This window comes from Diprion similis, chromosome 2 (genome assembly GCF_021155765.1).
Source record: "Diprion similis isolate iyDipSimi1 chromosome 2, iyDipSimi1.1, whole genome shotgun sequence".
NCBI classification, from domain to species: domain Eukaryota; kingdom Metazoa; phylum Arthropoda; class Insecta; order Hymenoptera; family Diprionidae; genus Diprion; species Diprion similis.
The window spans coordinates 22,013,626-22,037,967 of record NC_060106.1 but is presented as its reverse complement, the minus strand read 5'-3'; the positions used below and the strand labels follow the sequence as shown (position 1 = coordinate 22,037,967).

The window sequence follows — 24,342 nt, the reverse complement described above, 5'->3', positions numbered from 1 at the left end:
AGCACGCGAAAAAAACATTAAGAGCAACTAATTTAGCTGCAACATTCTGTTGGAAAAACTGCAGGAACGGCTCTTGGAAGCGATACGGGGGATAATTAGAGTTTTCGGAAAGTAAGTTCCGAAGTTTATCGTTGAGAAAAGACATCAGTGAACCTTTTTTGATTCGCGTAAAATTTTAAACACCAATAAAGTCTGAAGAAACAAGTGTTTCCTGTCTGTTCGAATTTATCGTACAATATACTCGCGATCGGTTTACGTTCGCGGATATTCGTAAGAGTAACGTAAAAAATTGAGGCGTCTAAAAAGCTCCTTGCGCAACTGTTTATTGCTTTATAAAAATGAGAAACAATTTCACAGCTATATATTCCAGGCAGCGTAGAAAATAAAATTTGCTCTTTAATTTTTAATTGAAAAAAATGTTGACAATCTGTTTGAAAGTCTAATTTCATAAATAATTCGAAAATATTAAACTTCAACATATTTGTCTCGTTTGTACTGCGGTTTCAACTCCTTTTCAGAAAGATTTAACGTGATTTGATTATCGCTAGTATAATCATCCGATTAAAAAATGGTTGGCGACTTTTGTTCTTCATGCTGCAGGGTTAGCTGTGGATGAATTTTCTCATAACCTAGTCTTATCATAGTAGCAGTTTACCAGCCCTTTGAAGTGTAATGTACAATCGGGTAAAAGTCACGAGCCATAGTCAAAGTAAAAGCGGTTGCGGTGTGGTGTACATAGAAGGCGGGCATCGTTTATCGAATACCTTCGGCCTTCTCTTTGTACAAGAATTCAATAGGTATAAGAGACCAGCAGCGTCAGAGGTGTCGCAGAGAAAAAGAACCTACGATATCACTTATCGAGATATTTATTCGATCTGACTAGCTTGACCGAATTTCCAAGATTTCAACTTTCGATAGAACGAAGTCTTTCTTTTCTTCATCTCATCGGCTAATATTCGATAAAATTCTTAAAGATCAGAGAAGTGATAACAATGGCAATGAAATTGTTTTCTATCATCGCGAAGCGGCGAGAAAAAAGCTTTCTCAATGGGATTCGAATTTTATGAGAAGAAATCTCCCGAGCCTATAAGAAAATGACTTTTTATGGCCACGCGTATCGGAATTTCGTCTCCGAGCTGCTCATTTTCGACGTGACGTCATTACGCCATTTACGATTATTTCACAGCGTAGATTATTAAGGGAGAAAAAGCGGCGGCGGTGGGGCAGGAATTCGGCACTGTTAGGTTGTCAGGCGATGAATTCCACGACGAAAGCAGCTTGCGATGCGAGGATGCCGCTTATGCCGGTCTCGCAATGTTATACAGCGCGTAACTGGGTCACCGAAAATGACACATTACTGGGTACACCATTATATTCACGTCTACTCCCTGCCCGTTTCTCTTATTTCTGTCTTTTTTCCCCTTCTCCTTGAAAGGTAAAAAATAAAAAAGTCACGAGAAAACCGCTCAACGATTTAAATAAATTATGAAGCTTTTTTACTCTCCACATAATTTTTACAAGGTGCAGGAGACGTCTGGGCAAAATAAATTTTCGAAACATTTTGTGATTTTTAGGAAATAACTGCAGTGTAAGAAACTTTGGACATCGTAGTGCGAGTTGCAGGACGTCATCGTATTTTAAAAAATGTAGAAAGCATCGAGAGGCGAAGAACACGAAGGACTTTAAAGCGTTCCAAATTACATATACATACATACAAGGCCTACGTAACGTTAGATATTCAAATAAGCAACGATGGTTTTGTAATCTAACATGAAAATCCGCTTGTAAAGTGTCACTTTTTCCTCTTATTGTTATTCGAAAGTTCAGTTTATTCATTAGCTTCTCGAATCACGTCGGGTTATATTATGTGGGCGGAAGTTGGAGGAATGAAGTAGGAGAAGGTGGAAAAAAGAGCTATAATGCCCGTCTTTCTGCACTGGTTCCATCGATTTTGTAATCAAGTCAAACGCGAGGAACACCGAGGAACACCGAGAAGACGGCTTTGCCGCTGTAGCTGATCGTGAGCAACGCCGAAGCTCCTCTAAACAAATGTATTTATTGCTATGCGCCACGTCACTGACAGCTGTGCGCGGGCAAAAGTTTAAGACCAACATTCGAATTTGAAAAGGTCGAGGAACGAAGTCTGCGACGGTGACCCGGGCTTTCCCTTCTCGATAATGCTCGTCACCTTTTGCTCGAACCTTTGACCACGGACCTCGACTCACCTGTCAGCCCTTTTCATCATTAACCCTTTCAGTCACAGTGGGTCGCTTAGTGTCTCACGTCCGTTTTTGCAAATTTCCATGTCCCAACTCTATCACAATTTATTTACAACTTCAAATGATCTTTGTTACTTTGTATGACTACGAATATGGGAAAATCCAATTTGATAGTATTTTCTATTTTACATCCACCATATTAGATTTAGAAACGATCAAATTGTGACTTCAGATTCGTGATCAGCGACCCTAAGAATCCTCTGAGTAATAAAATTCAGGGCAAAATATTGAGTGGACAAATGTGTGACTCGACGAGTTAATTCCGGAATAACACGTGTAAGTAAGTTTAAAAATCGTCACTCGGTTGATAACACGAATATAATTATTTACTGCAGAATTTGAAAATATTCTGAGAAGATCAGCACGTTGAAAATCAATGTTTTTTCGGTTATTTCGACACAACATAGTTGCATATTAATTATTCATTCGCAAGAAATGAAAAATGAAATTATAAACTAGAACTTGGACATCGTTTTTATTTTTCAACTTTTTTTTTTGTCATCTTTTAAATCGCTTCTAAATAGTAAAAAAAAACTGATATGTTCGTTAGATTTTATACTCCGATGATTCGTTATTATTGAGAAGTTTTTTCGTACAATTTCATTTGAGACAGATTTTTTTCCTTAACATTAACATTATAAGACGTGCATTTCTATGGAGACTGTACCGACTTTGTATGTGATCGACGAAAAAACGATATCGACTCGATTGTTGGAATAAAAAAGTGAAATCGAAAGGTTCTACTAAATTTTAAAGAATTTCGAAGCTTCGCGAAATGAATAATCGAAATCGTTTCCAAATCAATAATATTTGTCCTTGCATATTTAAGGAAATCATTATCCCTTACGATTTGCGAATAAATTAATTCGACAAATGCGCATTGCGCGACCATCTCGTCATCAAATAAACCCAAGGTATTGATCTCCGACTCACCAACCCCCAGAAGAGAGATCGGAGAGAAAAAAGTAAAATAAGCTGGGGCGGTGGAATCGGCGTACCAACGTCAGGCGCGTCACGTGGAACCTACCCGGTTTATCGGGGCGTCGATATCCTTCGGGATCCGACGGTGGCACGTAGATTATACATTTCGAGGATCGAGGCAATTCTAATGTAAGTAGAGGCGTAACACTTGGAGCCACCGAGTATTTCATCCTTCAGACTTTAGAATCTGGCAAGAACCGATTCCAACAGGTCGTGCTGGAAATTTACGTTATTTTTAGGAGGCTTACCTACGTGCGGTGCTCTCTCTCGAAACGTGATTCAGCCGCCTCGACGCTTTATTCCCTCCACCATATTTTTTATTTATTTTATTTATTTTTTGTTTTCTTCTTGTTGTTTTATTTTTTACCAACCGTATAACGCGCCTTATGCCTACGGGGATTTATCACTGCGGATACAACCGACGATTTCAGGCAGTGGTAACACGCAGGCTGCGTCAGACAGGAGGACGAGCATGTGACACACGTGTTTAAACTTTTACTACACGTGCGACGCCGGCCGAATTGGCTTTCTTGTTTATTACGGAATATTACGCCCACGGAAAAATTCACTGCAGGTATGACGGAATACGTGTGTGTGTGAAAAAAAAACGAAAGAAAGTACGAACACCAAACGGTTTGCTTCACCCTCTTCCTCCCCCCTCTCACCCCCCCTGCCGCACTCTCTCTCTCTCTATTGGCAATAATTTTTATAATACAGTTTCAGCTTGTATTCTCTGTTCGTTGTATTTTTAAAATTTGTTTATCTTTCTTTCCACCCTCGAAAAACGACAAAAATGAAAAACAAATTCCCGGTGACTCGATTATTTATATTTACATGTGAATTCTGGAAACGTAATATTTGCGTGGAGTACCTCGAACGATTCATCATTCATTTCCAGTGTTGATAATACGTGAAACAGCAACCGTTATTTGAGATGAGAAACCCAACAGAATTCCATCAGGGGACTGAATATTGAGTTTTGTGTGTTTTCGTTTTATTTTTTATTTTTTTATACAAACGCTGCAATCTCGTGCCTGGCATAAAAATCTCACGTTTATTGTTAAACTATATACCGAAGCCCTGTTTAATCCCCACTAAATAATTTGTTTTTGAAAAATTGTTGCAAAAAAAAAAAAAAAAAAAATTTATTTTCTAATTAAAGAAAAGAGACGGGTTTCAAGGAAAAACTCCGGGCTCGTTTTAGCTTTCTTTAAATCTTTTCATGACTCCGAAGCTTTTTTTCTTTCGCTTATCAAGCATGCGAAAAATTTAAATCACACTTTAGAGGTTGGTCCTTCCCTGCGTGGAATTTCATTTCATTTCATTTCATTTCATTTCACGTTCCTGAAGTCAACGTTTCACCGTATATATATATTCTTTCATTCTTACCACGGATGCGGCATCATAGCCTTACGGCTAATCGCGGTGTCGATATATTTTTATCCAGAGTTTGTCGCAATCGCGTGATTAAGTGTAGCCGTGTGATCAGCGGGGGTGGGCAGCTGCCTTACAGGCCCTTCGACCAGGAACACCCGGGGTTAAAGAGGAGCAACCATCACCGTCGGCCGGGCAAGCGAGTCTACAAACTCCTCGTTTATTGATTTTCGCCGGTTTCCAGCGGCGGGCGAACGGCGAACGAGCTCTTCGGAGTAGCTTCTTAATTTCATCGAGTCACCCTCACCTCCCGCGATGGCCGTCAGGAGCTTGCGGATGCGTGGTCAACTTTTACGGGCTTGAGAAAAAAAGGGTCCGCAAAAATAATAGAAGAAACGGCCAAAAAGCCAAAGTCGTTTTATCAGCCTCGAATTATTTTTTCCCCCTACGTTTCCTCGCAGAAGGTGTGTTTCAACACGAACGAAGCTTTGCAACGACGCAGGTTTTTCCCTCTCATTTACCGTCAAGAACGTTACTTCGTTGATTCTTCAAAACCAACGACGGCGTGAAATTAACAGTTTTGAATTTTTACCGCTCCTCGTGTAATCCGGACGTGCCTCAAATTGGTTTTTTCAACAAATTTATGTATATACCGGTTAAACGAAAGAACGAAAAGGTGGGCTGAACCAATTTGCGAGTCTCGTTTTTATCCTATTGGTCAAAGAATTATTATTCCTCTGTCCGAACGTATATTCATATTGAATTATTACATCCGCGTATTATACACGTATTGAAAATTGTCAAGTAAGATGAAGTCTCGTGAGAAAATTTGATCTTGAATCTTGAAATAATTCAGATTGCATCGGATGATCGAAACAACCTTCTTTCTCACGTTTCAATAAAAAATAAAAACACTGCTTTCTACACAACCCCGTTTCCCATCACCCCCCCCCCTAAATTGCGACTGTATGGACATAAAATCGTGGATGATGTTATATATCGGGGTGCGTGCGTGGAATGCTGAATCGTAATCCCACTCGATCGTATAATTATGAATTTGACGATGATGGGAATTTCGATGGAGCGATAATTCATCGCGATCGTAGCTTCAACACCGGAAACGACAATTGCCGCGCTGTTGCTTCGCGATTCAGTACGTGACTATCATCGTTGTATGTAATCTCCAAGCTACAGTTACATCGAATAATTTCTTAACATCTTGTTATATCACGCCTGCGAGATGTGAATAATTTATCATTCTGGAGGCAGCTGTTCTTTTGGTAGACAATTTTTTACATGTAGAAACGTCGAGGACTGTCTCGTGTGCGAAGAAAAGCTCTAACGGAGCAAGACAAACTCGACGTTCAGTCGCCGTGCCTTTCAGATCTTTCATGCTTTGTGACTTTTTCCCCTTGCACCCCCGCCCTCGAATTCCTTGCGAGTTATAAGACTGGTAAAAAGAGTGATACTAGCTTCTGACTGTAGAAAATCAAATATTTAAAGGGTGATGTGGATGGTGTTGTGAAAAAAATTCAACCCTCCAATTTGTACGGGGATCGTGAAATTCAAGTTTCAGTATCTGCAGATGGATTGCTGAAACCGCTTCGAACGACAGAAATTTCCATTCAATTTTTCGCGCGCGTGTCTCATTGTCAGTAAATTTATTAGAGGTGATTTCCATTCTTCACCATGAATATTTTGTTTTTAACACAACTTCTGAAATCCGGAAGCAGAGAGTCTTATTCTCCTCCACCTCCTTTTTCCTCGGGTCACGCATTCACGTTTTAGCCAACGTTTCATTTCGGTAGTGCGAATGCCACGCCGTCTGCGATATCGCCACCCTCCCGTTCCCAACCCCCCATAGGGCGGCTTCTCGTCATAGGAGACCCAGACGCTTGGCCTCCTGCTCTTGTACGTCTTCTTCTCACTGTTTCAGATTGTCACACTACAACTGCGGAGCATCCACCTTATGGATGGATGTACGGATCGTGTGGAATTCGAATTTATGGTATAGGTAAAACTACGATACCGTGAAGTCTTATTACTGAAATCTCGAATTATTTCAAAAATATTCTATTTTGTCATTTACAAATAATTTTTAACTCTGTATGCACGGAAATAAAATTTCTTTTACGTAGGGAAAAACTTGAGGCGACAATTTCATTTTTTTTCTCGTCCTATTAAACGAGAACCGATGGAACAGTTTCAATGAAATTCAGAACACAAAATGGGTCTCATAAAAATTTGTTATTTTCAACAAAGCGTTATCGTCGAATAGCTATTGCTGACTGATATTAATAACAGCCGTAAATCAGCAGAACTCATATTTTGATGTATACCTATCAGACAATTAATAGGTCCAACAAAATCACGATATTCAATCAACGAAATTTTTTGCGGGTAGAAACATGATTTACCTTTGAATCTTTAAACGATTCGAAAGTCCGCAGAGTCCAAAGAAGTAAATATTTTATTGAGAATATAGTTAAATAATGATTTGGTCAATCCAACAAACCGTGCTTCATTGATACGAACTTTTTTCGAAACGATGCAGAGCCGAAAATATACGACTGGCGAATCGTCCTTTGAAGCTAAAGTTGTAGGCAAGATATTTTTCGAAAGCAATTCTAAAAATTAGTTATCGACGATATTTTATGCTATATAGTCATGTACCCCTATATGCACACAATATATTACATGTCTACATAATGTACTTTTACATATATGTAATACATGTAAGTCTGCATACATTCCGCAATGACAGGCGAAGATCCGCATGGCGTATGGGGTTTACGGAAAATGTGGGAGGATCGTCTGCAAATTTTTCGCTTCACCGGAGCCGATAGTTCAACGAGGTGTATCGTCGCAGAACAGCTGCAGCCCCGAAACTCTGGAAGACTCCGTTACTTTAATACGTCAGAACTCCCCTTGCAGCAATCGCCGTGACGCACCCCGAGCTTTTCTTTTCCACGGTGTTCTCCTTCTCTCTTCTCCGAATGCAATTCACGCGAAAAACTGCAGCTAGAGCCGATAGTAAATAAAAGATAAAAATTCACGACGCGATAAAACGACGTTGTTGAAATTAAGGACATCTAACTAGTTACACCTAACTAGGTTGGGCTAGTAACTTTTAGCTGTACGTTCCCCTGTTTATACTCCTGGTTCTCCGTCGTCGATATTCTCTCCCCATAACGTGGTGTGAGTACATATTTTGTGCCTGTGTGCCTAAGAGTGCAACTTCTTTCTCTCGCGCGCTGGACTGGACTTAAGTAAGATGTGTACCAACGGCGTCAAAATACCCTAGATCGGTGGTGATTAATTGTTGTGACGTTGGATCGGCGTGGGAAAAAAATGAGCGGGACTTTAAATAACTCACATTACAACTATACATGATAGCATTACCGAGCAGGGTAGCGCTCATTAGAAAAAAAAATTCCCTAGCAATATAAGGATTTCTTTAGACTGTTGGTACACATCTCACTTAACGGCTTCAACCTTGAAGAAAGGAGCGTGTCGTAGGAGTTCTAGACACACGATCCTGCTTACAATAAATAGTATCTACAATCATAGATTCAACCTACAACTGATAAATGTTACAAACTGCATGAAAACGTTCCTTCATCGTTTTTTTGTGCCACCGTTTCACTTCGGCCGCCCGTTTTCCAATGCCTGGCAAATTCGAGATCGGAACGAGAGTTAATCAACGCTGATTTCAAGGTGTTTGATTGAAAACCGTTGATCGTGGATACCGACCTGGTAATAACCAGGGCGAGAAACCGCGGAACAATGAATATCGCGCGCTGCAGTGTGTATTCGGTATACCAACAGATATATCGGGCAGTTAGCTGCGCACCGAATGTGTGTAGAGGTCGCATCCCTCGGAATTGGCAATCAGGAATGATTAGAACGGGAGAGAACAATTCCGCCAGCGTTGGAAAAATTGACGCTGCTGTATACGTTATACATATATACAATATAGGGTTTACCAACTGTTTCTAACCTCAAAATTTTTGAGGTTATATTGATGTCGGTAAGCCCGGTTAACTCTGGCAAACTGCCGCTCTCGGATTGTATCGCGTATGCATTAAATTTTAGCATACGATGGACCATGCAGTCGTTAAGAAATCACTCCGAGGTCTTATTACGATTTTTCACTTTCCGCGTTTCCGACCATCCAAGTATTCTTACGTGTCTCATTACGAATCAACGCCGGTTGGTTTCGGCCATAGAAAGTTTGTTATTTAGAGAGGACGCCTCATACTCATATGTGTCTAACTTATTGATCGGACCTTGGTCTAACTATTTTGCATCCGGGTTACAACAATAAAAAAAAGATATCGCGGCTGCAAAATCGAGGAGATTAAGATGAAATTTGCAGGACCAATTTTCAGAAGTTTCGTAGCATCACAGCAGTCCATCTTGAGAATTAGAGGGAAAGACGAGAGAGAGAGAGCGTAAAAAAGAAGGTCATCTTTCAAATTCCGAGCTATTGAACTCCCGGTCGACGATTCAAGGGTCGAGGATGAGGTCACGCCTTCGCTTCGAGCACATCTTCAGAGTCGAGCGAGGCGTCGCGACTGGCGAACCGCCAAAAGCGTATTAAATCCTTGGCGTTAAATTGAGCCAATTAGGCGGAAATTTCCTGCAGCAGCCCCGCGGCTGCTTGCCAGCGAAATTCACCGAGCCTTACAGTCACCTGCGAGCGATGATCGAGGTAGAGAAAATCTGAACCCGATTACGCGATCTTCGCTAATGCTCGCTGCTCGGATATCCGACATGCTGCTTATCCGCCCTTTAATATTCCTGCTTTTTTTCTTTTTTTTTTCTATCATGCGTCATAAATTTTATTTCTTGTTGGTTTTTTCGTGCCCTCGTTTCTCAACCGAAAAAATATTGCGTGCTTGGTAGAATTTGAAATACAGGGAAAAGAAAATAGAAAGTCTTTCCGGTATACCTACAAGCCATAAGGCAGCTCGTGTATCTAGTTATTAAGTACGGATGTGATCACTGTTAGTATTGCCAATATCGCGCCCGAGTTCTGAAGGAAATTCAATTTCCGCCGAGCATTGCGTGCCTCGCGTCAAATATGGGTGCTTGTAGGACTTCTTGCAGGGAAAAACTCGACGCGTATCAATATGCGTAAGTATTATGCATGAGCCGCGGCATGTCTATACATACACACAATATGCCTACCTACATTACGTACCCACAGCAGGAACAGAAACGCGAGACGAAATCATCGAGGGGTAAAAATTGGGTGAGCCGCAACGCCTCTGTCACGGCAAATAAACCTTAAGGATTTAACGGATACTGCGAGGGGATTAGGTATATCTGATATTCAAAGGGATCTTGAAATGCCTCTTATTTATAAATTATAATTGAGATGGAGGAGTTTTCAATTGCCCGAAAATTCATTAGTAATGAGCAGCCGGGGTTTCAGCTGTTATCGTCTTTTTCGATATCATTGTTTTTCTTTTTCCGTTTCTTTTCGAGAAACAGGGTAAAATCGTGATTGATATCAAATTATCATTTCATTTTTTAAAAATATAAGAACACAAAAAACATTGAAATCAATCGCAAACTAAAACGTGGGTAGAAAATATTAGAAACGAAAAACCCGTGATTCAAATATAAGCCATTAGAAAGATGAATGCGATGCAGGTGAACTGGTTTCGGACTGAACAACATATTTTCCAATTTCAGAATCGTATCTAAAAGCATGTCGCACGGTAACATATCTTCGATCGGTTTTACGCTGTCTACGAGGTAAACAACACCTGCTGCGGCATTGAATTCGATAAAATTATTCCACAGCGGAATCCCAGGAGCATATAAAGATGCAAAGGGTTGATCGGAACGAGGGGGTGGCATGTCAGACTGCTTAATGGCGCTAAACGAATTACGCGGAAGGAAGAAAATACTGCTTCCAGAAATAAGAATGAGCAATCAGCGTCGATCGAAGAGGAATTTTTGGTCATTTGACAGACGCGTGATATCTAAAGAAAAAATTAAAACCGGTTCCGCAAGACGACATTCTGGTCATTAGTCTGCAGTTGGGCGAGAAGTAGCTCTTGGCTAATTTTAAACACACACCTATTCCACCGACTCGAGAGTCTCGTTATTCCCGACAAAGGAGGTGAGCATGGACTGCAGGTTTTTCCCTTTTTCCTGCAAATTTTTTTCTCGTTCTTGCGAGGCTTTAGCCCTGTCGAATTAGGATGTGACCCGGAAAAAAATGTAAGTAGCGATTTGCTGTTTGGAGCAAAAAAAATTCATTCGAAAAAAAAAATTCACCCCCTCTTTCCGGGTCTTAATCAAAAAACGTCGATCCTAGGAAAAAATTGATAACTGCCAAAATTGTAGGAAATTTAATTCCAAATAATTTTGGTAATAACCATTTTTTGTCTAAAATGGAAAATAAACGAGTTATTCAGTAAATTCAAGATGGCGGCTGAAGCAATGGGGTGCGAATCCCGAAACCCGAAATCTAGACCGCCAGTGACCCCTCCCCCCAACGATTTCCGAAAAAAAATCGCTACTTGTGATTTTTTCCGAGTCAGCCCTTTTTTTAGTCTAATTCGACTGAACTTTTTTGAAAACCCAGCATATTAGGAGACTCACTTGCGGGCAATTCCATGTATACCAATATAAATACTGCACCTTGAAGAAAAAGCAGTAATTTTGCGAGTATTCATTACGCTCATATATAGATATAATTTACTTCTAAACGCTATACGATGAAAGAAACAAATCTCTCGATTTGAAAGGTGAAAAAGTTGGAGAAAGAAAAAGACGCGCAAGAATAGGAATGAAAGTAGAGAACTGGCTACAGCTACTAAAACAGTACGATTCAACATTACTCTCCCTCCTATCGGCGGAAAGTTTGTACAATTTTCATTTTTATTTCAGCTCTCGAGTAGCGGCAGAAGGAAAAGAGAAAATCAGAAGAAAGAAGAAAAAAAAAAAAATCAACGCCAGGATTCGCTGCAGCGGTTTTGGCGTTGCCGGGGAGATAAAAACTCGCCTGATCCAACCGAGAAGTTATACTACTGCGAGTAGTTTCGGGGATACGGTATATTCTCGCTCTACGACCAGCAAAAAGTTTCGAAAGACTCGATAAACCTGCAGGTGCAAGTATCTAACGCTGCCGAGAGATTTAGGGTGTAATTAAATGGGTATATTCGTGCCGATTCCGCTGGAATTTTTGACTGCAGAAAAGGTTTGACTTTGGAAAATATGTGCGATGTGCTGATCACTATTATTTGAGAAGCAAATTATAAAAGATTTCCATTGAATTTTATGCACTGCGTGAAAAAAATTGCGATTTTGGATTTGAAATGGAACTGGATCGATGATGAAGATTTATATGTAAAACGACAAGGATGAGAAAAAGTGAGGATTACAGGCATGTATTGTATGTGTATAGGTGTAATGGCTTGCAGAGGGTGAGCAAATATAAATAGAGAATCGGACAGGGAAAACCCTTCGCAAGGCTGTCATCTGCGCCGACCGGGTTAATCCTAGGGCAGGTTTGGTCCGGGTGTTGTCATCGCGAAGCGGTATTCCCTTATTCCCTTATTCCCTTATTCCCTTCGGGCCCTGCGGAGCCTCATGCGTCAGGCTTAAGCCGGGAGAAGCAGACCCAGCAAAGGGGGTAAACGGGTTGAAAAAAGGGGCGGCTTTCTCATCGAGAATGCCGTGGTGAAGCAACGTCAGAACGCCGCCGGTGTTCAATATCGCCGTCTTGTTATTATACTTGCTTTTCATTTCTTTGCAAAACTTGAACCGGCTATCCTCGAAAGATATTGGCCTAGTTTTGAACTGTACAAAGTTTCTCGGGAGGCTCGAAGTGCCTCATATCTGGCCACTGAGGCAAGTCTAGATGGGTGTATGTAATGATAAGAAGAGAAGGAACGTCGGGATAAAAGTATACAACACCAGCCTGAGGGAATGAAACTGTATATACGGAGCGAGGGTATAATCGGGGAAAAAATTTTATCCCATCGTCTGAATATAATATTGCAGCTTATGTCGTAAAGTCGAGTTTCGAATTCATAACAGATTGAAAAACGGGGAACCTTTTTCGCCTGTTTCTTCTTTACATTCACAATCAGCATGAAGAATTATCAAAGAAATTAACCCTATGGCGATTTTTTTACGCTGACTTCAAAAACAGAATGCATACAAAGCCAGTTCTGAATATAGATTCCTACACTGACACAGTTGCCGACTCTTAGCCAAGACACAAACTCTGTTCTAGTACGTCTGAATATACAGAAAGATGCCCATTTTGAGTGTCTTTATCGATCATCGGTTCATTTAGTTGACCGACGTTATCGATCATCCGATGAGGTCAATCAAATTGGGGATATTCCCCACTCTCGAACGTTCTAGAAAAGGGTTCGCATCTTGGCTAAGTGTCGGTAACTGTGTCGGTATAGAAACCTGCATCTAGAACCGGCTGCGTATACCTGCTATTAACGCGTTGACACAGCTTCTGTATTTGATTACAATTTCCTTGTCCCCCGCGCGTCTCGAACCTCTGAACCCCTGATAATTGGAGATTGAAGGAAGACTAATGGATGAGGATAAGGCTCGGGTAGTCTTTGCTTACCGTCCTGACATCGATCACCGCCTCTCCCAAGCGGACACTGGCATCTCTGAGCAAAGGAAGCCTCGGTCAGTCTCGTGGTCGCAGCTGCGGTGGCCTCGAGTCCCGCCTGACTGACCTGACTTCCATCATCGGCGCGGCGAGGCTCCACGTAGCAATTCCCACCCGGGCCGCATTCCAGGACGCAGGCAGGGTCTGTGCTGACCACCGCTTCGGTGGTCGACGTCGATTTTAGCTCCTGCGTCTGACCCTGCGAAGGTCGAAAAGGCTCGTCATAGGTTTAGCAAATTAATTGTACCTTAATAATTGTAAGGTACGGTGTTTTCTGTAGAGGTGTTATCAATGAGAGGTTTGATATCGGATTTTCAAATATTAATAATTTTTTGCTTGTATCTGATCCTTGGTTCTAAAACTACCAAAAAATAAATTCTTACTGTGTAACCCTCTGGCAATTGGTTTTAGCCATCAAGAAATTCACAATTTGTGTCATAAATTTATAATTTTGGACAATAAAAGGATCGATGATTAGGTCTAAGCGTGTCAATAACTGACACAACAATCTTAATATTTTTTTTCTGCATGATTCGACAGTACGTTTGACCAATTTTCCAATTTTCCAAAGTATGTACATTTCTGAGAAAGGAAATGTTGAAAGTATTAGATTCCCAAGACCTAAAATCAGTGGACATTGAATTTGGATACGATAATTATGCGTCAGCACGCGCAATGAAAAATATTGTTTGATTTCCTAGAGCAGTTGGGGTACAACTTTATGGTAAACGGAAACAGAGCTCCCCTGAAAACAATAAAAATACAAAAGCAAACAAACTCAACAAAAAGTAAGAGGCACGTTCTTTGAAGTAGCTCCGTGTTTCGCTTTATATAAATATCGGCAGTGAAATTTGAAAACATTATAAAGGATCCACTATAATCAACTGAAAGCACGAAATTCTGTCAACCTTCTCTCTCTCTCTCTCTCTGTCTCTCTCAACACTCTACAAGTGGAACACACTTCCGGTCAACGAGTAAACTCATCCACCGAGCTAATATTGCCTATGTCCATTTCTGCACGCAGGGGGTTTGCAAATTAATTTTCGCCCCAGCAATCCATCGGCCCCTATAACGCGGTTTCATCCAGAGGGTTCGGAAATTTGTAACTTTGGTGAAAAATTCGTTTATTTAAGGTTCGAAAGAATTTGCGGATTTCAAACTCACCTGGGATGTTGGCGAAGGGTCGATAACGTGATTCGGAATCTCGTTGGTCTCTTCCCTGGCATCTGGGCTCGAATCGTTCGGGGAAATCGGGGGTGACGACGAGCCGACCTCGGGTCCTGGGTCCAGGTGAATTACGAAGGACGCTCCCCTCATGTACAGGATGTCCTCGACCGCGTCCTCGTCGTCAGGGTCAGGACTCAGCTCGTCACTTTCCGCGTCCTCGATGAACTCGCCCAGATCGCCCATCGAGGGTGACGTCGAGTTCAACTCTGGAACGAGAGGTTGAGAAGAACGAATTACTTTCAGGGGTTATGCTTTGCAGACCGTTGTGCCGGAAATTGAAGATATTCGTAATTTTTATTTCGAGTATGACGTCCTGCCTTGTAAGGATGGAAATCGATTCGAAGTTCCGTTGGAAAAAGTTCTAATTTTCAATTAAACTTTGAATGAATCGTACTCAAATTTACTGGATACTAGCAGATCACTGCATTCTGATACTAGATGAAAATATCTGTCATTGCACCAGAAAATTATGGTAGGATGTAAAATTTCAATATTAAAAAGATTATAATTTGACCCCTAAAATGAAGGGATTGAGTTTTTCGTAGATAATTTCGACGTTTTCGAGCGTGAAAATCGTGCCCAATCATCGTAAAATGGATGTTTTGATGTGTGATCAATTTCTTGTCCGACGATGCTGATTTTATTGCTGATCCGGAGCTGATCAAGTTTTGTGCGAAGTCGGCAAATCGATCAAAATTGTTTCTGAATTATTTCTAAGAATGTGTTTTCCGATTGAAAGTTTATCGATTGGTTCAGTTTCGTTTAACTCACAGCTGATCAGATCTCAATTAGAATCCAAGCAATCTCTGAGTTTTTCTTGCATCATTAACTTTGCATCTTGTTTTTACGCGATTTCTACGATTCTCATCGCAAATCGATATCGAAAAGAGGGCGCGATCCTTTCATTTCCGTGTACAAACATTATTACAGTTTCAATATCGTTTCCATTCCACCTCGAAGAAGGCTGTGTCCTCTCGAAGCGACATTCAATTTCACTAACGACGTCGCTGTAGATATAAAAATGTGAGAAGAGTTCGACGACAAGGTGTTGCAGGAAAAGGAAAAAGGAGTTGGACGGAATCGAGGCCAGGATACCGCGATGGAGGTTTTAAGACCGATTAATCTTCGTCGTGGAATGGAAACGGCGGCGTTTTAGCCACGCCCGAGACAAAGCAAGGGTTCAAGCCACGGCTCGATGTGAGACGTGAGAGGAGGGCTAACTGTACAGGGAAATTATTCTATTTCAACCTGGGGAGAGGCGAGGAAGGAAGAAGGAAGAAGCAGGAAGCAGGATGGCCATTGCCAGACACGGTTATTAAATTTTAAGTGGCGGAATTACCGTCGCTCCTTTCGCCGCTACTATTCCGCATCTTTCCTGCATGCTATACGGGAACGATATCTAGCTCCAGGTTATCGTTCCAGTATTGTTTCCCTGATTACAGCCTCGAGTCCTGACGAAGAAGCGTTAAATTTGACCCCCTCACCCTCACGCGTCTCGCTTTGTAATTAACCCTTTGATTATAAACAGAGCTAGAATCTGTCGTGCAATCAAATTCTTTATTTTGCATCTTTATTCAACTTTGTAGAAACCAATTATCAGTTGGGATTGAAAAGTAAGATAGAAAGTTTTTTCTCGTTCCGACAGTCACAAAACAAGTAACATCAAAATTTTAGATCAAATAATTTTCATTTTCATAATAAACTCTGCAGAGATAGCTCGTTCGGTTTAAATAAACTGTCAATAATTTTAAGTTCAATGAAATCGAACCAATGAACCAGGTTTCGTTTAAATCGATCCATCCGAATTTGAATTATTGTCTAATAAAAGAAAATCCCGTTTTTACAAATATCGCAGAATTGCAGTTATTTTTTTTTTTGGTTGGGGTGATTTTGCAAAAAATCTGATCGGTGTTGGGTTACAAAATCCGCATCGATTGAGGCCGAGATCATCAAAGTCCGTTAGAAATTACACATGGCTGATAGCTATTTTCTAGATTTCAGCAAACTTAATTTTCAGTTCAAAGAAATATTTAATGGTAAAGTAATTTTTTCGTAGTGCGTACATTCCACGAATTGTTCGCAGCGTAATTTTGCTATCTGGGTAGAATATGTACGGGGAATTTTTGCAGAGGAATCGCATGTGGTTTTTCGGTGTCGATTTCGGTCTGTTGGCTTCACCGCAAAATTCGTATCTGATTGCAGGGACACGGTAAATAACTTGTTGCGTGTAACAGACCAGAATTTCAACCCATCCCCTATACCGAAAGTAGCGGCTTAATGACAATTCGACATTTTAATGGAGCATGTTATATATAAACAAAAATTATAAGAGAGAAAAATAAATTTAATCTCAATTTAAAATCCATTACCGAAGCAGCGTGATTTAACGCGCTTGGGAAAATGAGATAGAAAAAGAAAAAGAAGCAGCAGAAAAAATAGCGTCAAGAGGGATACATAAATTAGTAGCATAAACTTTGATCAAAACTAATTTATTTCCTTTTCGCATCTTTCACGTCGCATTAAATTAAACTTGAACTTTAGTTCGTGAATAATAGTGATGATAATAATGATAGAAAAAAAAGTGAGGCAACCGTTCAAGTTTTCAGATTAAAAAACAAAACGACGATGGTATAATGCGAATGAAAGTAAAGGCTGAAGAGAAAAATAAGAAGAAGAAGAAGAAGAAGAAGAAGAAAGCCGTATACATAAGCTTATACAGGCAATCACGAAAATCGAGGAGGGGCTTAAAAATCCAGATCGGCTTAATTCGGGGGTGCTTTTCAATATATACGAAGGGTGGAGAGGGGGAGGTTCACAAGTTTCGAAGAACATTAGGCGAGCCGTAAAAGGGTCGGGTAAAACGAGGAGAAAAACCCACGACGGCGGGCAGCGAGCCTGAAATGTATTCGAACGAACGCGAAATCCGGGTCGATTTCCCCTCGCCCTTTCCCTTTGCCAGACAACCCCTGGCGCAAAATCCTTCAAATCCCTGCGAGATCCGTCAATCCTTTCTGAAAACCCACGCGTCGATCGCGACTGCAACTCGCTGCCGCATTTGTCGTGGAAGAAAAGTTTCTCTGCACCGATAGGCAGAATAAATTGTGATTTTTTCCGTCTATTAATTTTTTCATCCCTCTTCAAAATATAATACGTCGATTAAAGGTGAGAAACTTCCGCTCGCAGCGCCAATGGCGGCAATTCTCTGAACTCTGCACCCTGTGCTTTTCTATTGAGCCATTATTCGCGGATAGGCGCGAATTTCCGGGCAGCAGATTAAAGATTTGGATAAGAAGATACCAGCGAGAATGAGATCCGTTCAACAAAGGACGCCTGGGCTCGCTAATTTCCCTTCGATGGCCAACGAACCGAGATATTATCGTCGAATAAAGACTGCCATTTTGATGTCAAAAAGACGCCACCTCGAGTGACTTTGCTGATTTAAATAATGTTCGAATATATGATGATGTATTCGAAAATTATTTCCAATTTTTAGTAAAACAAAACAAAAGTTAGAGAAACGAGAGCCGAAATTTATCTGAATAAATGCAAAGGAAACTCCAAATTTGATATAAAACTAAATTCCTTTTTTCTCGCCTGCATTATCCGGTGGCCCAAAGGCATTAATGCCTCGGTGTACCGGACGTGGACAGGTTCGAATCAGAGGATTGACAAGGGTGGCTGCACGCTTCAGCGATGATTTATCAAGGTCATTAAGAGTCGTGATTTAGGGGGAAACGCGTTAGGGTTAAAACGGGGATTTTTGAACTGTGACGTTCAGCGAGTGTGTCGTCCAAATCCGCGACGGAAGCTTTTGGCGCTCGCTTTGAAAAATTGCGTTCTTTTTTATTAGCGGAATTACAGTACGCTGATAAATAGCAGTCAATAGTAGTTTAAAAACTATCTACCTTGGATTAATTATTCAAGACAGAATAAAAATTCACAAGCAAACGAAAAAATTTCCATTTCCAAGGCCGTCTGATTCCACCTGGCGTAAAATTTTGCATACCTTACAATTCGAAAGAGTTAGACAAAGTGTGACAACAGCGCGAAATTGCGGAGAAACGTATATTCGAAATCCTATTCCGTGGCAGAGTGGTGACAAAATGTAAATGAATGCGATTCTCACCGCAGTCGATGTTTGCAAAACTCGTTACGTGAGTTCCGTTGAATTCTACACCGTTCTGCAAACGCTTTGGCTAAACCACGAGCCATCAATCTCATGCAGAACTTCAAAGATCACCAAAGCCCTGCGAAATGCGAGTCGCTGGGAGTTTTCAGAAAACGACATTGAGTAATAATAACCATATATATAAGTAATAATAACCCGTCCATATTGGATATTTTCTCGGGAAGTTGTTGTAATACATCATCGCATTTGCTCCAGCAGCAAACGCCTACGTTATACCCCGAATTAACACGGCTATATCGATTTCCAAGGGCTGACTAAAGGCCCGCGTAAATCCTTCCCACACACGCAGCCTTCTCGCAAGGTTGCATAACGCGCGAATTCCCTCTCAATTCTCGCATCTGCCTATTTACGAGGTTCATGTTTTTAAGGAAAAATTATCATTTTGCATCCTTAGGATTTTCTGAAGATAAACTAGTGAGCCATGATAGAGAAAACATGTTCATATTTTGAGAGTCATTATAAAATTATACAATTTACGTTAATTTGTTAACGTTAGTAACTTCAACCCCGTGTCTATTTCGTCTTTCACATAGTCATGAACGTAATGTATGTATGTACACTTGTCCGTAGGGATTTCGAAACGACTAATTTCTTGGACAAGTCAGTTACGTTGGCAATACAGAATCAACCCACAGCGCCACCACCGGCCGGCTGTAAAACAGACTCAATTTTTATAAACGCAAGTTAACCCAATAAACCTGAATCTAACCTAAAAATAAAAATTCGACACTCACGAGTCATGTTATGTTTACAAAGGCAATCTAACCCAAAAATTCAAAATTCGACGGTCATAGGTTATGTTATATTTACGAAGATAACCCAACCTAAAAGTACAAAATTCGACGGTCATGGGTTGTGTGTAACCTAAAGATACAAAATTCGACGACCACGGGTTGTGTTACGTTTACGAAGATAATACAACCCGAAAGTACAAACTCGATGTCCATGGTTTGTGTTATGTTTACAAGGATGAAGCTAGTTTCTAGACCGGCCGAACTGATTCTGCATTGCCAACGTAACCGACTTGTCCAAAAAATGAACCGTCACAAAATCACTGCTGAAAAGTGTACGATGGTGAAAATATTTTCGGAATCTATGTCAGATTCGTGCGCCAATGGCGTCCTCCGGAAGGACTAAGAATCTCCAACGGAGGTCGCGGGAGCCCTGCATATGAAATTAGTCGACCTTATCCTGAACGAGAAGAAACGTTACATAGCAGTCTCGTAAATCGGCGTGACTCGACTTGACCGACAGAGCAGCGCTCCTCGATCGTTATTTGATTAAGCACATCTCTACAGATACGCCTGATCATCGGACAAAGCGGGTGAATTCAATATCCAGCCTGAGTAGCTGTTTGCCTGTTTACTCATGCCCAAAGCTTGGTACACCACCCACGCGTCTATTATTCCTGCAGACGACGCAGTCCTCATTATCCGGGACGATCATTATCCTCGCTCTGTGTGGAGCTGAGTTAAAGCTCTCTGAGAATTACACTCCCACGTCCTTAAATGTAAAAGGGTTTCGATACGCAACCTGTAAGCTCGTATACTAAACATCGATTCAAACCGCGATATTCTACCAAATTCAGCAACACCGTTTCCTTTGCACATGTATATTCAAGACTCGGGTTTATACATGTGAAAATCGGTTTCTGGACACTGATTTCAAACACAGCGTAAAAAAGGTTGTAAAAGTTTACGAATTGTGATCTAAGAACTGCCTCATCCAACTTGATTTACCCAAAAATCAGTTTCTAATTCTAAAAATCACTCGATTCAAAAATTTAGAACAAAATAACAATCCGGAAGTATATTCCGAAACAATTAATGTTAGTGTATGAAATTATGGTATAAATTTAAAATTTTGGACATACCTTGCCGAGAAAAATGCTCTACGAATCTATCGTCCTTGTTTTAATTTTCACTCACCAATTTAGGGGAGCTTTCCCGTTTTGTGGAAAGAAAAAAAACGACTGCGGGGTAAAAAAGCGGCGCATCAACTTCCTCCGGCTTTTTCAAAGCTGCGAATATGTATCCGCATACTCGTATATACCTATGTAGGTGTGTATGCATAGATATAATTTGTAAGTGTTGGGGGGGGATCGTCCTGGTCGTCGTTGTTGGGCGCAGCCACGCCTTTTGACGCGCCTTACAGGCGGCGCACCCTGTGCATTTTACTCTCGTCTTTCAGCCCTTATTACGTGCCGGCAACCCTTCGAGAATCCTATCTGAATGGATGGATCCACGGTCTGAATGCCACCACGATACCTGCTCCCGTTCCAAGCTGTACGATTTTATGGCGTATATCTTTTGAGGTGGTGTTTACCGTGCGCCGGTTTTACGCTTTATTCAGGCAGGCGTAATAACCGCAAAGCTTAATTCCTTCCCAGCGGTTAGATTTCTAAACGAAAAATTTCCAGTGCCACAAAGTCGCAGCTTTTTCTCCTACGATTTTTGACGAGACGTTACAACGTAATTCGATGAAAAATTTCACGCATTTTGTGAAAAGCTTCGATACGACACGCTTTCTGAATTCGAAGCTTTTTTTTATCGGTCGTCTCGCTAAACTCATCGATTAACTGATCGGTTTCTTTTAAAAAGAGAAGGCGGAAAGGAGGAAAGGAGGTAATCAGCAAAGTATCTTCGGCTGGTTCAGACCAGAAACAGATGCGAAGACAGTCGCTCGAGGCAACAGCGAAGAAAATTAACCCGTGAAAATCTTTTTCACCGGTATTTGACTACGAATATTGGATTATCGGAGATGTAAGTAAGTACAGTAAGAGAGTTTGAGAATCTTCAAACTTAGCATAAGAACACAAGTTGAATACCATGAAGAGAAATAAGCTGTACTTTTTTCTTCCAATTCGTTTTTTTCCAAGGCCGGAAGCTTCGAGGAAAATTGAGCATCCGCAGCCTCGATTCTAAAACGATATTCTTTATTCTGATCGGAGTAAAAGATAAGAACGTCAGAGCGATGGTCGGGTTGTTGCCCGACGATGAGAAGCCGGAGAAATTAAACTCATTCTAAATTAGTGCCGAGACGTTGAGCCGTTGTATTCGAGAAGGGACTGCACCGAGTCAGGGTTTTCGTTTTCCTCGGTGGATGGTGTGAACGGAGGGCAAAAAATATATTTACAAATTCAACTGAACAAAAAATTCCTATCAAATTTTTATACATATTGATTAAATCATGTTATTCCTAGTCATAAATGATTTTCAATTATTAATCAGATTGCAACGTTTGAATGAAACTATTCACCTTGAATTGAAAAAGTATTCCACAAACTTTGGGCTAAAAAAATTTGTATACTATTCTCTGATCGACTTACGCAAATGAATAAATAAATATTAGCGAATATTGAATATCCAACGAAATTAGGTTTATTCGTAACAAACCTTGCATCGGATGCAGTCGTTACCTTTTTCAACGTGCGTATTAAGGGGATGAATATAAACAAAGACATAAACCTTCGGATTATCCAGCGAGGGAACCGTAAGTTTTCGAAGTAATTTTATTCCGGAACTGTGTGTCTCTCTTTCTGTCTTTTTTCCTGGCCGCATCCTCTGTACGCTTTTCCTCTTCTTTTCTCCATAAGTATTTCCTTCTCTCTTCTTTTGCCACCACGTACGTGTATAGTTTCTCAGAATTTTCCATCCCCCTGGGCTTCTAGACGTTCAACGATCATCGCTATTCCTTATTCTTTTTTTAAAGTATTGCTCGAAATGAAGCGTGACTTTGTTCAAAACACTTTCTTAAAGACTCATGGACGAAAGAATTTGGATCAAAAGTTATAACAAGAAATTAAAAACATTTAAAAACTTTCCAGCAATTTTATTTGTGCCAATGATCGTGATGGCGAATAAAATAAACTCCCTTTATATGTAATCAAAATCATTTTATGAAAATTCAAACAATACAAACTAATATAGATCGATATAAAAATTTGAGAAACATGATTCACAATTGGAACGTTTAAAACGATTTGGCTTTGCTGTTTTTTATTCGATTCTAATGATTTTGAGCTTATTTCATTTGCCACAGATACCTCTGCAGATCCCATGAAAAAAAAAATCTTAAATAGTAAATTTTTTTTTCAATTTGTGGATCAGCGTACAAAATGATCCCAAAAACAATAGATATAAAAGGACGAAAGACTCAACCAGAATCCTAAAAGAGCTTTTCTCAAATGATCGATATCATAGCTTGCGATGCTCGGATTTGCTCCAATTCATTTCTGTTACATAGCAGAGATGTTTTATTTATATGAGTTTGCGGTCATCGATGCAAAAATAAAATTGCTGCAAATTTGTCAAACGCTGTTTCCTATTTCCTAAATTCTTAGTTCAAACTCAACGTCCCATTAACTTTCGATCGGCTCGTATGTTCAATATTTCATGAAACATATCCGAAAGTCCTCAAGATGAAAGTCGCAACGTTTTCGATAAAAGCATATATACCCGATTCCAAGTCGATTTGCCGAACACATCGCCAAACATTTTTCCAAGGAGTGAAAATTAACGGCGATAAATCGAGGAACGGAATGGCTGCAAGAAACTTGGTAAATAATTCAAGAGGCTGCGCTAATCTGCGGATAAAAAGTGCATCCGCCGCCTTCGTTCGACGCTTCGAGTCCCAGAGGAAGAACGACAGACGTACGTACAACGGGGTGGGGGATGAACATCGCCAAACGTATCCGAAGACATCATTGTCAAAAATTCGGTTGTAAGACCGAAGGCACGATCCGTCATCATGCCGCGTCGCGACGTGTCAGAAGACGACGTCTGTCGCGTCCTCGCCCTCCTCCTCCTCCTCCTGGATGGAACAAGACGCTGCCGAGTCTTTAGCGAAAGTGACGATCAAGAGCCTGGAGGAAGCGTCGAGTCACCCCCTTGGTAGGTATACAATTATATACACGAAGGCCAATAAATTACTGGCCCAAACCCCGTCTTTTTTCACGCGCGATTTCATCCCCCCCTGTGTCGCTTTTTTACACTCCCTTATGTTATTGCTGCACTCGTCGATAATTATCCCCGAGCGAACTTTTCTAACACCAACTTGAAACCCTTCCTTTATTCTCTGTCCTTCCACTCACTAGCCAGTATACCTATAAACACGGTGTTCAGTGGCGCTGGAAATGTCCTTGAATTTGTTAAGAATTTTTTACCGACCAGTATGATAAGGTAGAATTTGTGCATAGAATTATGACAGATGTAGATTAGTGATGTAACGAATATTCGCAATAATACATTATATTTTGGTTATAAAAATTGTGAAAATAATATTAAATAATACAATAAACATTATTTCAATTTGATAATGAACTTCAATTGAAACACTTAATTTTCCGTATAAAATATTCTTTGATTTACTCATTTTACCAAATCTTTAATCCCACTCTAACCTGTAGGTAAATTAATTTATTTCTGCCACCAATTTGTCGTTAAATAATCAAACAAACAACCGACTTAGATTTCAATTTTGACCTATCGGTCAATAAATTATCGACTTTCAACCACGTTCAGAAATGGCGCCAGATTTAAAAATGCATCTTCGCATTTGCATTCGTATTCGTGAATACTTAAAAATTTACCATCCTTACATCACTAATGCATACCTACGCGCTGTCGTCT

General features: G+C 40.5%; 1 protein-coding gene across 1 annotated transcript in view; it reads right to left on the bottom strand.

Annotated features, from left to right (window-relative positions):
- The window catches only part of LOC124416020 (pikachurin), a 66,218-nt gene that overhangs the window by 20,985 nt on the left and 20,891 nt on the right, over positions 1–24,342 (bottom strand). Inside the window, exons 3-4 of the mRNA XM_046896836.1 lie at positions 14,461–14,729; positions 13,249–13,495 (exon numbers count right to left, since the gene is read on the bottom strand). Coding sequence (XP_046752792.1) covers positions 13,249–13,495; positions 14,461–14,729 — 516 coding nt within the window. The remainder of the gene's footprint in view (positions 1–13,248; positions 13,496–14,460; positions 14,730–24,342) is intronic.